Source organism: Mercurialis annua, linkage group LG7 (genome assembly GCF_937616625.2).
Source record: "Mercurialis annua linkage group LG7, ddMerAnnu1.2, whole genome shotgun sequence".
NCBI lineage: Eukaryota > Viridiplantae > Streptophyta > Magnoliopsida > Malpighiales > Euphorbiaceae > Mercurialis > Mercurialis annua.
The window spans coordinates 40466981-40482391 of NC_065576.1; the positions used below are offsets into that span (position 1 = coordinate 40466981).

General features: G+C 29.4%; 2 protein-coding genes across 2 annotated transcripts; one reads left to right on the forward strand and one right to left on the reverse strand.

The window, feature by feature from the left end:
* Positions 1 to 915: 915 nt before the first annotated feature.
* Positions 916 to 3376, reverse strand: LOC126657479 (proteasome subunit beta type-1). The gene is made up of 7 exons (XM_050352172.2): positions 3218 to 3376; positions 3038 to 3145; positions 2722 to 2803; positions 1871 to 2000; positions 1628 to 1770; positions 1449 to 1535; positions 916 to 1245 (listed from the first exon to the last, which is right to left on the reverse strand). Exons 1-7 carry the CDS (start codon positions 3262 to 3264, stop codon positions 1171 to 1173), a joined length of 672 nt encoding a protein of 223 aa, XP_050208129.1. The 5' UTR covers positions 3265 to 3376; the 3' UTR covers positions 916 to 1170.
* Positions 3377 to 12975: 9599 nt separating this feature from the next.
* Positions 12976 to 15257, forward strand: LOC126657184 (exocyst complex component EXO84B-like). The gene is made up of 3 exons (XM_050351836.1): positions 12976 to 13125; positions 13198 to 13295; positions 13919 to 15257. Exons 1-3 carry the CDS (start codon positions 12976 to 12978, stop codon positions 15255 to 15257), a joined length of 1587 nt encoding a protein of 528 aa, XP_050207793.1.
* The last annotated feature ends 154 nt before the right edge of the window (positions 15258 to 15411 follow it).

Consider the following 15411-nt stretch of genomic DNA (forward strand, 5'->3'; position numbering starts at 1 on the left):
ATGCAGTTGCTTGGAGAGCTTTCTTAAGTGCACCTCTGCCTTTGGTTTCTTCACTCAACTGATATAAACTAGGCACCGTCTTTGTCCTTCTCTTTTCGTTATGTAATTCGATTTGGCGCCATTACAAACCGTTTAGCAAAACAAATTATTCTTAATTAAAATATTACAGATGTTTAAACTATGTTATAAAAAACCTAATTTTCAATCAATATATAAAAGTCTAATGCATAATATGCAGTATAAAGTTGGAAACCATTTTGGAGAAGTTATGTCATCATATTAACTTTTCAGTTCTAGTGAATTAACTCCATTAAAATGAAAATTAAATTATCAATGAGCTATGCCTCACATGTTATACTATTCCTGAAGGACCGACATCAAGCATTCCCGTTTCACCAAAAGTACAAAATATCAAATGTAATTCGTAATTGCAAATTAAAACGAATGTTAGGAGAACATAAAACAATTTCTGGTTTCCGCGGGGCAATAACTCTTGGACGTGAATGTTTTACTAATCTTGATATTGTTTGAAACAGTTAGCGGATGACGTCGAGTTCTGGTTTCATCAGGGCAATAACTCGATTGTCTGAGTATAGATCTGCATCACAGTTAGAAATTTTGATTTTGACTATAATAGAAAGGGAATCAAGGTGAGATTTGCTAGCAACTGGTGTTTAACTCAAAAATTATTTGCTTACTTGATGACCATTCAGTTCATTACAGACAATGCTAGAAGAACCAGAGAAAAAAACGGTTGGATTCCGCGCTCAAGAGCCGACAGCTAACCTTAAGCTGTAAATCTCTCATTATGTTGAGCAATGAAATTAAATATACAGACACGTTCATTTCATCATTCTTTGCTCCTCTCTATTAACTATTACTGATAAAACAGAATTTGCAAAAAAATCCGAATAATACAATCAAATGCAGATGTACTATATTGGGAGAACAATCACTTTCAGATAGTTTAAGATATTACCCACAAGAAAACTTTAAATTAGTAGTCAAACAGCATTTTCCAATACATGAACTGCAGTAGTACTAATTCTACAACCAGGAAATAAACTAGTCCGAATGGACTCATATAAGGCTACAAGCCAGCACCGATCAAGATGAAAATGCTCGGAAGACGACCAACTTCGGTAGAAACAAGTAATTTTTTGGGGTAGATCAATCTTTCCTAAGTTCCATATGCTCGCGATGGATGCCATCAGCATTTAGAACGACAATTTCAAGTCTATCTCCCTGTAACACAGACGTAAAAAATCGAGGATTAATCAATGATTCACTTAAACTGAGCAGCACAAATTTCTGCCCACATGAATCTACTTCAACTAGCACTCTTAATTGAAATAATTAACTCAAGAAAGGAAAAGAGAAGCACATTTTCTAATGTATCTACATTCCACTAAGAAACAAAAAAATGGCAGAAGAAGCAAGAAACTTACGGTGTATATATCCCTCTCGGTTGCAGATGCAAAGACAGTTTTCACCAAATCAACAGCTTCTGCTTCTGAAAGTGGAGTTACAGCATCCTGCAATGATAATATTATTTTTAGAAATATCTTGAAGATTTTAAGTCCATAAAATATCACTTTACAAATGTTAAAAAGCGAAAGGTACACACCACGGCAGGCAATAAGAGAGGGCTGGGAGACTTTAATTGGTTATCCAGAAAAGGCATAATAAGAGTGGAACCAGAACCCTGGGCACTATATCCAACCCTTTCATAGGAGCCAACAGCATCGTACGTGTAGACACAACCCTTCCCTACAATTTTAAAACATTAAAGATAAATAGAAATGCAAAGTGTTAACACCAAGAGGAAAAAGAGAGTTCAAAATGGCAGCGCCAGTCTCTATTAGTTTACCTTCACTATCAAGGCCACCCAGAACATTAAAAGCATAATAAGGAAAGAAGCGTTTGAAGTAGAGGGTGTTGGAAAGTAGTTGAGCCATGGCAGGGCAGCTCATTTGCTTGTTGTGTTGATGCTGATATATCTGACTTGGCAAATAATCAAAACAAAGGATAGCATTAATAGAAGCATTAAGGAATCTAACATGGTTCAAGACTGTTCAATGAAAGGATTGAGTACAAAAGATGAAGACATATATGTGACACAAGGTGTTGCACTCGTGACTAAGCATGAGAAAACATCCTCATTTCCTTAAGTTTAAACACCCACACATTTTACCTGCTGTCAGAAAAATACCTACATGCTCGCATAAGCAGAAAAGCAAAAGAAAAGAACTTTTAAGGTTAGCTCTGAACGGAATGCTTGTTGAGTTGTTCGTACTTCATAACACAATTTGATTAAAAATTCTGTTTTTATTAGTTAGAATTGATTGTACGCACTACACATATTCACTAATTAATATGAATGACTATGTATCAGAAGAAAATATGAAACAAAAGAAAGAAAAAAAACTTGTACTGAATGAAGAGAATGATCCGTTCATAGCAAAATGCAGGGTCAACAATTTAGTGTCGCAACTCGCAACATCAGGATCCATGACCTCATATGGATGCAGCTTAGCCATGCATATCCTTGGTTTTAGTGCCCTATTTCTCACAACAATCTCCCAACTAGATTTCACACAATATATACCTAAATGTTTGAGTGCAAGAGTTATATGAAGCTCTAAATTTGATGAGAACGTTTTAATCGAAAGAGTAACCCAAGCAAAGCAACAAAAACGGTAATGGTTATTAACGTCTTACCAAGTGTTTAGCATTGAGATGCTTCTGTAGGGCCTGTACATCAGCTTGAAAGCCGGACGATGCCATTACACTTTTGTCAGCTCTGGAAATAGCAAAACCACATCTCATGAGAATGCAAACAAACATAGAATTTCATACTTGTAGATTACAGTCAACAGCCAATAACAGTAATCAAGCGAGGGGATACTAAAACAGCCTACACTAATTCAAACAAAAACAATCAATCAATACCTTCAAATTAGCTTAAACCAAACCCTAACAGTTATAAAATACTAAAAAAAACAACATAAGATTGGGGAAATAAAGAAGCACATACAGGCGGCAAATTTTGGAGTAATCGCGAGTGAGAATGCTGTAACCAGTAGACATTCGAGTGTCTGCAGCTATGACACAGTAATCAGCGCCGGCAATCGCCACACAGGATCTGCAAACAATCAAATTAAACTACAAAACATGGATAAAACGACGACACTGAAAAAGAAAAAGAAAAACGTACCCTCCATTGTTATCATAAGGAGACCAGTTGGCTTGTTGCTTGGTCATGGTGTACGGAGAGATTGAAGTGAGAAGATTAAAGAAAAGTTAGGGCACAAGAGAGATGGATTGAAGCTAGGAGATGCTCGCTTTTTTTATTTCTTCAGATCTTCTTTCTGTCTTTAGCATCAAGAAAACAAATTTTAGCAATACGACGTCGTTTTTTAGCGAGATAACTGAGGCTTAATTTGGGCTAGCTCAAACAATCTTAGCCCAATAAAAGCGTCTTTGGATAATTGGGCTCCGTATTTGAATTAAATTAGATTAAATATAAAGAAAATTACATGAGATCCCTCAAAATTCGGCTAATTATCTGCCACGGCTCCTGATTTTTGGAGTATCTTATAATAATCCTCCTGATGTTTAAAAACGATCAGTAAACCCCCTGATGTTTGTGGCGGCGCTTGCTAAACTCCCTGAGTGCAAAAATCGGCGATTATTCAAAACAACGCTGACGTGGCAGCTCTTCCCCTCGTTTGACAAATGACGGCTCTGCACGTTGCTCTTTCCCATGCCAGACACGTCTTACACATGTCAGTTAACTTTCAAAATTTAAAATACAAAAAAAAAACGCTTGGTAACTTCCTCTCTCTTCTAACTTATCTCTTTGACTTTTGTGTTCCTCTCTTATTTTAATTTTTTTTTTTCCCAAAAAAAACCTTCGTCATCCTTTTTCGTTACTTGATCGCCTGCTAGGTGTTTGTCAGTCACCATTGTTTTTGAAAACGAAGCTTTTTGCTTTTTCTTCTTCGTTCGTTCCTTCGAGAAAAAGGAGGCATTTGTTAAAAAAAGATCAATCGAAGCAGACAAAATTGAGTATGTATGCTTTTTGAGTTTTTAATAATGGGTTTGTGTTTAAGTTAGTTGCTTTACATATATGTATAACTTGAACAGGGCTTGTTGGTTCACAGGTTTAAAGGGTTAAAAAAATGGGCAGAAAACGAAGGAAAATGGGGAGGGAAAGAGAAAGGGAAAGGGAAAGGACTCCCAAAACTCCAAAATCCCCTTATGTCTTACATGATACTAATAGTGACAGCATCGACGATGTAGTCGAAGGTACCCAACTTTTGTAAATCTTGACCCTATAACCTGTATGACCACTTATGTTGAACTGGTGTATTTAATAAACTGTTTGATTGTTATGGGTCCATTTATAATAATATTTTTTATATGGTTACTTTTGGTGAAAATTTAGATTTTGTGTTGGCTGTGTGAATATTTTATTTCGTTGTGTTGGCTTTGCGAATACTTTTTTGTTGCTGTGTTGATGTATAAAATTAACTATTATTATTGTGTTGGTTGGTTTAGGATTTGGAGAAATAATTGTCGTTGTTGTGTTGGTTGGTGTATTCAATACTGTGATTTGTTTAGTGTGTAGGTTGGTGCATTGGTGTTGATTTGTTGGTTGGCTTGATTGTTGAATGCATTGGTTGGTATTAGTTATTTCTGTTTTTGCAGTTTCACCAAGAGGCGTTAAATTATTCCAGATTAATTTATATCATCATGGGGATCTTGGGGAATTGGCATTATCATGGTGGGGATGCTCAAAATAGGGTATACAGCATTGATGAGGTTGAAATGTCCAAGCTTGACAAATGGTTTAAGAAGCTATACGACCAGTAGCGGATCCAGAAATCTCGGATGGTGGGGTCCATTTATATAAGAAAAATTTAAGTCATATCAAGTGAAAATGAAACTTTAATGATTATTGATAAAGAATTGTCATTTTTTAAAAAATATATGATTATTATTCACGCGATTAAATATACTATTTTTAATATATGCTATTAAATAATATTTTAGTCACTGGTCATTTTATTTTGTAAAATAACTCTTTATCAATCTTGTTATCATAATCGATTTGAAACATATCTAAAACACATCTCATAATTATCAAATCAAGAACGACATCTAAACGTAATTCAGAACATTTTATTTTAATAAATTAAATAAATTTATAAAAATATTATGTTTTGATAAGTAATTTAAAAATATTTGAATTATTTTAATAATATATGTAAGAAATACGTGTATCTTAATATTTCAACTTTAATTTCTTAAAACTTTTATTTGTACTTATCAATTTTTGTTTCAAAGTTCAAGTTTAATATATGTTTTATAGTTGTACAATGACCATTCAATTTTAAACGTAAAATTTATAGTTTTGGTTTCAAACATGCAAATTTTTAGGATTTTTATTGTTATATTGTTAAAAAAAGTCTATTAAATATATAATGCACAAATGAACTAGAAAATAAATTGTAATTTAATAATTTAAAAACCTTATTTAATCAATAATTTATGGATCTATTAAATTAGCTTAGTGGAATTTTAAAGGCCTAATTACTTAAAAACCACACACTTTGTAACTTTTTTTCATTTATACCATGATCTAGGAAAATTTTCAATTGTCCTTATTTTTAATTTTTATGTTTCATTTGTACCCCAAAATTAAAAAATTTGATAATTTAATTAATTTAAGGATGAAAATATTAAAAACAAAATACATAAATGATTAGCATTAACGTTTTATTAGAAAATAGGTTAAAAATGAAGGACTAATTTAATTTTTTTTTCAAATAAAAATAGGTCAATTAAACTCATTAGGGTAGAGATGAAACATAAAAATCGAAAATAGGATACATTTGAAAATTTTCCTAAATTATAGTATAAATGAAAAAAGTTATAAGGTGAATGGTTTTTAAGTAATTAGACCAATTTTCAAATATACAGTTTTTGTTTTCTCAAAAAAAGGTGGGGTCCATGGACCCCATCTTTTAACACTTGCATCCGCCACTGTAAATGATAAAGTCGTTGTGGATTACCATTGGTGTGAGACGGGAGTAGAATACCGGGATGGGATAAGACCAATAAACCATGAAGAAAATTTTATGGTAATGGCTAGGGTAGGAGCAAGGGCAGGGTCTCTTGAAGTGTACGTCAGGCATTATTCTGCTAAGGACATTAAGGAAATTAAAATTAGGTTTGTATAAACTTATAGCAAGATATTAAGCAAGTTAAACTATGGAATATAAGATACTTAATTACCTCAATTACTGTTGAATGCTGGCTTAGAAGAATAGATATTATAATTTATATAAAGGACGAAGTTAAATTTTGGTTGGATTAGGAGTTTGATTATTAAGATAATTGAGATTGAATCAAATACCTAATTCCAAATATGAATCAAAGCCAACTTAGTTTGAAAATTGTGCAGTATATGAGAACTCGAACCTGCTGTCACTCCGCTTCCAATATTCTCAGACTAATATCAAAAAAATTACAAAGATAATTAAATGAATTAAAAAAAAGTAGAGCAAAATCGATTAAATTAAGAGAAAATTACACAACTAGGCTCAACACGGGCTTTTATTACAAAAATACTAAGGGTCCTATATTCTTTCATCATTGCTATTTTTTCCTTTACTTTTATGAGCTAAAAAAGACAAAATATTACATGTTTTACGTGGAGCATCCCTACCCTATATCTGTCATTTTTATTTTTTTCTTTTCCTCTACTCACCCTACTCTCTCATCTCATTCCTCTGCTCATATCTTCATTTTTCTCTTAATCAATGGTGTAGTGCAAAACAGAAAAAAATAAACAACACCTATTAATCTAAATTGATTCATATCTCTTCACAAATTTAAAGTTTTCATCTTTATTAAGAGTATATATAGAATGAGTTTGAGGTCGGGTTCGGATCGGTAAATGGGCTGTACTCGTCCAATACTTCTTTTTTTGTCTTCCATGGTTGGGTTTACTTAGAGAAATGGAGGCGGTGGGTGTGGGGAGGTGAAGCTGGGGATTGTGTTTTGTGGTGGATGCTAGTACGGACGAGGAGGAGCTTAAGGTGGTTAAAAATGAGATATTGTTGGTCATTGAAGGTTACCTGAAAATTCAATTATGGGTTCATTGTTTTTGATTTGAGGAAAGGGATAGTAAAAAATGGTGGGATAGCACTTAGATGACATAAGTTGGTCTAAAAGAGAAATTTTGTAGGTTTTAAGGTGCAAAGGGGTTGGTGTTGAAGGTGTAATACAAGTTGTGGAAATTATTTGCATCTTCATTTTGTTTTTGCAAAGTAAACTTTTTAAACGATAATTTATGGAGCTGGTTTCAATTAGAGGGGTTGGTAGGTGCAAAGGGGTTGGTGATGAAGGTGTAATACAAGTTGTGGAGCTGGTTTCAATTAGAGGGATGAAATGACAAAAAAGAAAAGCTCAGGTACGACATTTTATGGAGAAAGTGCCGAAGATTGTGAATGTGAAAATAAGTCCAAAGATGATTCAGCCGTCTAGGTAGATAATTTAAATCAATTTGAGTTAATTAATAAAATGGAGGACCTAATTATAAATGTTGCTTTAGTTTTTTTGCTTTAGTTTGCAAATTATAGAATTTGGATTGGAATTTTGATATATATTTAGTACAATTGTTGTAATTTAACAGTGGATACACGTATGATACATATATAATACATTTATTGTAGTTAAAATAAAATAGATTGAACAAAAAAAATTAATTTATATTAGAAAAAAATTAAAATAATTATAATGTGGTGAATTTAATTTATGTAAAAAACATTAAAAATAATCAAACATACAAAAAGCCACTTGAAAGATAAATTAAAACAAAATATTTTCAAATTTTATATAACAGATACATTTTTGATATATCTCTAATACATTTTCGACACATCTCAGATATATTAGATAATTATTAATTTATTATTTAAAAAAAATAGTTAATCGACGTATAGATGAGTTAATATTTTTTTTTTACAAATATTTGATCGAAAAGTGAACTAGATGTAGTAAATTGATGTTTAATTAATTGACTTAATTGAATTAATTTAACTTTTAATTTGTAATTTTTTTTATCGATTTAATTGAATCAACCGATGAATATTTGATAGATATAAATATTTGAAAAACAATATTTGATACATCTACGATACATATACGATACACCTCAAATATATATCCAATACATTTGCAATACATATCTGATATATATTCGTTGTTCGGAACTTTTTTCTTATTGTCCCTTTTTAAGTTTTATTACTAATATTTTCATACATCTCAAAACTTATCGAAAATTTTATTACATGTATTACATATATATTTTGTATACATATTTGATATATCTCTGCCAAATAATTTATATATATGATTAATATATTTTTAAAATGTATTAAACAGATACATCGTTGATATATAATTTATACATAATATATACATCATTAATACATGTCTTTTAGATATATTTGTTAGATACATCTTTTATATAGAATCAAAACATGATAAATATATCCTTAATACGTATCATTGATAAATATTTTATGCAATTTGCAAAGCATGTGTCATATTTTTATTTTAATATATGTTATAAATACATTTCAACTATCCGTAAATTATATATTCAATGCGTTAAATATACAACTTAAATAAAAACACTATACATATACGATACATCTTTTATACATATCAGAAATAGTTTAGACGCATAATCAGAAATCGTTGCAAATAATAAAAAGAAAAATATATTTTAATACTATGAAGTGGATAATATTGTTATTAGTTCTTTTTTGTGTGTATATTTACATTGTATACTAAAGATATTTATATCGAGTAACATATAAAGATATTATTGATGCGTGAATTTCAATTAAAGTATGTGATACATGTATCTTTAATTTAAAATATATTATATATACACCTCAAAGACAATAATATATCAAATAATATCAATAACATTTTGATATTATATATACACCTTATAACATAGTATTATTTTTATGCTTCAATTTTTAGTGAATAATAACATTATTAAAATGTTATTGATATTATTTGATGCGTACATTTTAATTAAAGCACGTGATACATATATCTTTTAATTTAAAATATATTATACATGCACCTTAGAGACACATAAATAATACATATTAATAATTAATATATTTATTCATTTATTTATTTATTTATGTTTTATAAATATGAAAACATAATAATCAGATATGTCCTTGATAGATATCAGATACATAAATGATACATGTGTGAATAGTTTGATAAACTGACGCGGGAGTGACGCGTGTTAGACGCGTTTTTGACTTTTTCTGACGCGTTTTTGACCTTTTTTTATTTGTTTTGTGTGTGCCATGTGTTGCATTCTCATTGGGAAGGTATTAAATGTAAAGTTTCATTTTTTTTAGGTGCTCATGTAATATTTCAGCAAATTTAGCATTATTATTATTTTCTTCCTCTTTTTGTATAGTTTTGTTATTTTCTCTTAAATTAAAGACAAGGTTACCAGAAGAACGGCCGGAATAGATATTCTTTACTTTTTAATAGGAGTGAAAATTTCTACAAATTATTGAATAGCAAATTCATAAAATAATTATTGCATAAATCAAAATAAAGAATATCATTCCATACGGAATAACAATTCTATCCCGTACCTATTTCATGAACTAAACATAGTTTAAATATTATATTATTATCTAAAACCTCATATTTATATTTATTAATTTTCTTGTGAGGTGTAGAGAAGTATTGCTAGACTGTTTAATTTCTCGACACTGAATTATTATATTACTAGATCGATGCAATCAAATAAATTTACAGTTTTTTTTAAATAGCATAAATTTTAAGGTTAACAATACCAGTAGCATTAATGTTATTTCAATTTTTTTTGTATTTTTATTTAATATGATAATTGTATTAGTTGAAAAAATATTATGGATATAGTATCGTAGATGTAAATGTGGTAACTTCACTAATATAAAATCATTGAATATTCAAAATAAAACAATATAATATATATTTTTTCCAGAATATAATATATCAATTCATTGATTAAATTAAAATAAATCTTCATATTCAATATATATTAAAAAATTAATGTTTATAACCACAAAACTTTAAAATTTTACAAATATGAATAATATAATCAAATTCTTCAAATGTTATTACTTATAAATATCATTTTTCTAAGTTTTATAACTATACATGTTTTAAATTATAAAAATCTAATTTAATTTACTATTTTTCTTTCATATTCCATATATTATGATTTATATATACATATATTTAAAATTAATAATAATATAATTTAAACTTTTTAAATTGCATAACAAAAAAATTAAAAAATAATAAAAACTAAAAATCAATTCAAAATGAAGTTAAAAGAAGAGATATGTAACATAGATAAGAAAAAAGACAATTTCTAATTTACTTATCAATCTATGTTAACTTATTTGAAAATAAAATCTACCAATTAGTTTTAATAGTTACAACATTTTTATAACCTTAGTTTAATTTAATTATTATATAATTTATTAGTATAATATTATATAATTCATCTATTAAAGTTTATAAAAAAAATCATATTCAATAACTTATAAACAAAATAAATTACAATTTATAATCATATAACTTTTAAAATTCTATAAATTTAAACTTTGCTTGATTAAATTTAAAAGTACATTTTATATCATAATGTATAAACATGAATATATTAACAAAACTCTTCAAATTCATAATTTATAAACATCAATAAAAACCCTTTAGATTTCATAATTTAATTAATTAAACTTCAAATTTGTACTTCATAACTTAAAATTATTATCTTATATTAAACTAAATAAAAAAGTAATATAAATTAAATTTTATAACTTTAAAATACCATAATATGCTTAATGTTTTTTTTGATAATTAATATACTTAAAGTTTAAACAAGTCTTGTTGGACATGTCCTTGCAAAACCCATTTTGAAAGTATAATTGAATGAATGATCTCCTTAAATAAATTTTACTAATATTAAAAAAATTAATAATATTGTATTTACATGTGACGACATAAATTTTTAATTCAAATGTTATAAAAATCATCTTTTAATATCAATTTTATTAGTTTCTAAAAAAAGCTTAATAATGTTGCTAAAAACATTTTTTTATTTTTTTACTAATATAATTTTTCTATTAATTGATTGATTTTTTATATTTTTAATATTTAATTCTGATTTAAGAAACATATACAATCAGATGATTATTGTTCATGGTATAAATTTAACTTTCTCAAATGATCGTGATCAATGTGCATTCGAGAATTTAAAAAATCAACCTAGAATTTCCTAATACTTGCCTAAAATGATTTATTATTTTTTAATTTATAATATGTAGTATAAAGTTGGAAATCATTTGGAGAAGTTATGCCATCATATTAACTCATAGCATATGTAAAGTGTAATAAGTAACTCTCTTTTATTAAACAACTAACTTATAAAATTATGTCAACAAAATTACTACATATTATAAAGGCTTAATACATCATTTGACCCCTAAACTATACACTTTTATTCTCTAAGACTCTTAAACTAATTTGCTATTCTATTAGACCTCTTAACTTTATTTTTTGTTCTATTTAACCCGTCAATTGAAACTTTTTTGCCGATCTGACCTTTTTCCTCCAACGTGGCAAAAGCGCGTGTTTTCAAACGCTTTGAAGCGCGTGATGGATAATTAAAATGCATAAATTGTTCTATTGAACCCCCGAACTATACTATTTTGTTCTATTTGACCTCTGAATTTATTTTATTTTTCTATTGCACCTTCAAACCTTTAATTTTTACCTATTTAACCTTCTCGAAAATACAATTATTTAATTTTTATCCATTTAATCTTCTAGAAAAATAAAAAAAATATTGAAATTTAGTCAAATAATTACATAATATTACTTATTGTACATGTAAATATTTGTTTACATTTCAATAATGATAAATGAAGTTTGTCTGTTTTTAACGATATTATAAAATATATAAATTTACTATACTGTGATAATATTAAAAAAAGACTAATTTTTTTTAAAAATTATAATTTTTAGTGTGTTTCACAAATTTCCAATTTTAAAATTTTAATACTCCAACTTTTAATTTTTTGCAATTTCAAACTTTTCAAATCAATTCTGAATTTTTAAAATTTGTGTTAAAATTGGAAAACACGCTAAATTTCATGATTTTTAAAGCATTAAATGATTTTTTCAAATAATATATAAAGTACATCACTTTTTATTTTAAATTAAAAAAAATATTTAGGTTTAATATATTTTTTGACCCCTAAATCTTACCCTTTTATCCCCTATGACCTCTAAACTATTTTAATATTTCATTGGACCTCTTAACTATTTTTTTTATTCTATTTAACCTCATGTCAGCAAAGCCATGTCAGCAATTTTATCCACGTCATCGCGCGTGGAGTGGACATTCTGAATGAGGGGTTAAATAGAACAAATAAAAGAGTTAAGAGGTCCAAAAGAACACGAAATTAGTTTAGAGGTCGTAGAGAATAAAATAGTATAGTTTAGAGGTCAAATGATGTATTAAGCCTATTATAAATTAGACTTTAATATATTGATCCAAAATTTATTATTTTATAATACAGTTTAAACATGAAAACAATATACAATTTTGTATTTTTTGTAACTAACTTTTTAATATATTGTATCTTTTAACTAACTTTTTAAATTAAGAGTAATTTGTTTTGTTAGTAATGGCGCCAAAGCTAACAACATAACTAAAACAGAAGGACAAAGATGGTGCCTAGTTTTTATCAGTTGAGTGAAGAATCCAAAGGCAGAGTTCGATTCAAAGTCCACTTAAGAAAGCTCTCCAAGCAATGCCTTGTGAGCCAATTCCTCTGTTTTGTTTAGTTTCATGAGAAATTAATGAGTTTCCATATGGAATCATCAACTACATTCCGGTTCAGAGACCACCACCAACCGGAGGATGCAACCGAGTCCGATACAGGCTCCGATATCTCGTCTGTTTCCAGTGACAGAGGTGAAGAACCAGAGATGGAGTCAATGACTGGAAAGGTAAGGTGGCTTGCTTTCCAATTAATCCTTGTGAGCCATATTCTTCTTCTTATGGTTGGTCATATATAATAGGGGATTGGAAGGCTTTGTATGGAATTACTGGAAATAAAAGAAGCTTTTGATGAGGATTTTCATGCCAATATCCTTGCTAACTACTCTGCTTTTTTCGGGTTAGTAATGTTTCTTCGTCTTTTCTTCTCCATTTCATTGTTTTAGCACGGACACAATAACACCGAAACATAGTAAAACGATGTTATTTTAAGCTTTCGTGTGTTAAAATGAGGTTTTGTTTCCAAACTGCTAAGTTTTCAAAATAGAAAATCTTGATCGAATAAAGTGTGCGTGCTACTTCAAAATGTTGTATCTGAAGGAACTTTTCGGGAGACTATCTTGACTTGAGTAGTATTTTAAAATCGAGCTGGCGTCCGAAATAATATGGCCAAGAATTCACATTTCATATATTTATACAATATGTACTCTTATTTCCACAATCAGTCTACATATTTAAAATGTAAACGCATATCGTCAAATTTTAACTAGCAAATAGATTAAAAAGTAGTTGAACTAGATTATTTTTTATGGTTTAACGAGTTGGATAGTTTTACTTTTTACGGTTTTCTGGATTCAAAGAGGTCAAATCATATTTTTGGTTTTAGGGAAGTATTGAACCGGATTGACCTCCGGTTCCTGATTGAATCGGCCAATGCAGTTTGATTCTTAAAACAATGATTTTGAGTGGTTATGTACTGTAATTAACTTGTGTTTTTCTGTCCACTTATGTTATTACCTGCAGAATACATGAGGAGGTAAAAGACATGGAAAAGGAATTAATGCAACTAAAAACCCATGTTTCAATGCAAAAAAAGCTTGTAAAAGACCTGATCAATGGCTTATATCTCAACGTTTTATCAGAGGAGATAATAGAGTCAGCAGATGAACTTATATTTGATGAATCATTTCCTACAAATGGACTGGAAGTTCATATCAGAAATGTTTCAGAAACACTAGACATGCTTATTTCTGAAAACAGAATGGATGAGGCCATATCGATTATAGAAATGGAGCAAGAAAATTTACAAAAACTACATCTTGAAGATGAAATTTCATCAGATTCATTAAGTTTATATAGCGACGCAATTTCTGAGCGAAAAACCATGCTAATTCTGCAATTATCTCTTGTCGCTGAAAATTCAAGAACATATGCTCCAGAACTACAGAAGGCATTATTTGGCATTTGTAGATTAGGAAACAGTAATCTAGCAACTAAGTTACTGCTGAAATATTACCGCTCTCGTATTGCTTCAGGAATACACAAATTTCAGAGATCAAACACATGTTTTCAAGGATTCCCTACTAAAGAACTAACAAGATTTGTGTTTTCCATGATTTCTCAAGCAGCAAAAGCCTTTGTCATGCTTTATGGAGAAACATCTTCCTATGCATCAGAATTTAATCAGTGGGTTCAACAAGAAATCGAGGTCTTTTCCGTTACTTTTACTAAATTTATTGAGTCCATCTCAGATATAAGTGGCAGGCTGTCGACAGTAATAGAAGCTGTGCAATTTGCTATGTCATGTTGCTTGTTACTAGAAACTCAAAGACTGGTGTTGCAGCCATTGTTGATCAAGAATCTTCGAACTTGTATGGAAGACGTTTTCGTGAAACATATTGATCATTTCAAGAAAGTTATCAGCATATTTACAGCTAATGATTCTTGGGTTTTAGGCAGATATCTTGTATCTGGAATTTTAAATGAAGGCTACTCTTATATAGTTGTTGGACAACAACCGGAATATTGCCTGCTCACAAACAGTGGTCGAAAGTTAGTAACTTTATTGCAGGCTATATCAAAAGATGTTACTCCTTTAGCTACCTTTCATATGGAAAGTTCTGTTCTGACAGGAATCAGAAACCTCTTCATGGAGTATATAGCCATCCTTAGAAAAGCCATAACTTATGGTGTGAATGTGTTGGAAAAAGGTGGTTCAGAAGTAATTCTGGCAGAATCAGTGCCTCAACAAGTTTCTATTCTAGCAAATTTATCGACACTTGAACATTTCTTCTCGAGCAGTGTTAGTTACATTTTTAGAGAAAGAAGGCGGTTCCATTGGTATTCAGCAGCAGGAACTTGAGACTTGTGTAATGTTCATTAAGGAGGCATCTGCTCAACTCAAAAATCAGTTCTTTTGGCAATTTATAGATAGATTATTGTCTCTTGATGTCTGCAAATTGGATCTTTACATGCGTGTTTATAGTGAAAGGGAAACGAGTTCCTCTTTGATTCGT

What these genes read in the sequence shown, in the direction of transcription:
- LOC126657184 (XM_050351836.1), top strand. Translation starts at nt 12,976, where the DNA reads ATGAGTTTCCATATGGAATCATCAACTACATTCCGGTTCAGAGACCAC. An exon ending in TGGAGTCAATGACTGGAAAG is followed by an intron (nt 13,126 to 13,197) that starts GTAAGGTGGCTT and finishes CATATATAATAG; the next exon opens with GGGATTGGAAGGCTTTGTAT. An exon ending in AACTACTCTGCTTTTTTCGG is followed by an intron (nt 13,296 to 13,918) that starts GTTAGTAATGTT and finishes TATTACCTGCAG; the next exon opens with AATACATGAGGAGGTAAAAG.
- LOC126657479 (XM_050352172.2), bottom strand. Translation starts at nt 3,264, where the DNA reads ATGACCAAGCAACAAGCCAACTGGTCTCCTTATGATAACAATGGAGG. An exon ending in CCTTATGATAACAATGGAGG is followed by an intron (nt 3,146 to 3,217) that starts GTACGTTTTTCT and finishes GATTGTTTGCAG; the next exon opens with ATCCTGTGTGGCGATTGCCG. An exon ending in ATCTCAATGCTAAACACTTG is followed by an intron (nt 2,001 to 2,721) that starts GTAAGACGTTAA and finishes TTGCCAAGTCAG; the next exon opens with ATATATCAGCATCAACACAA.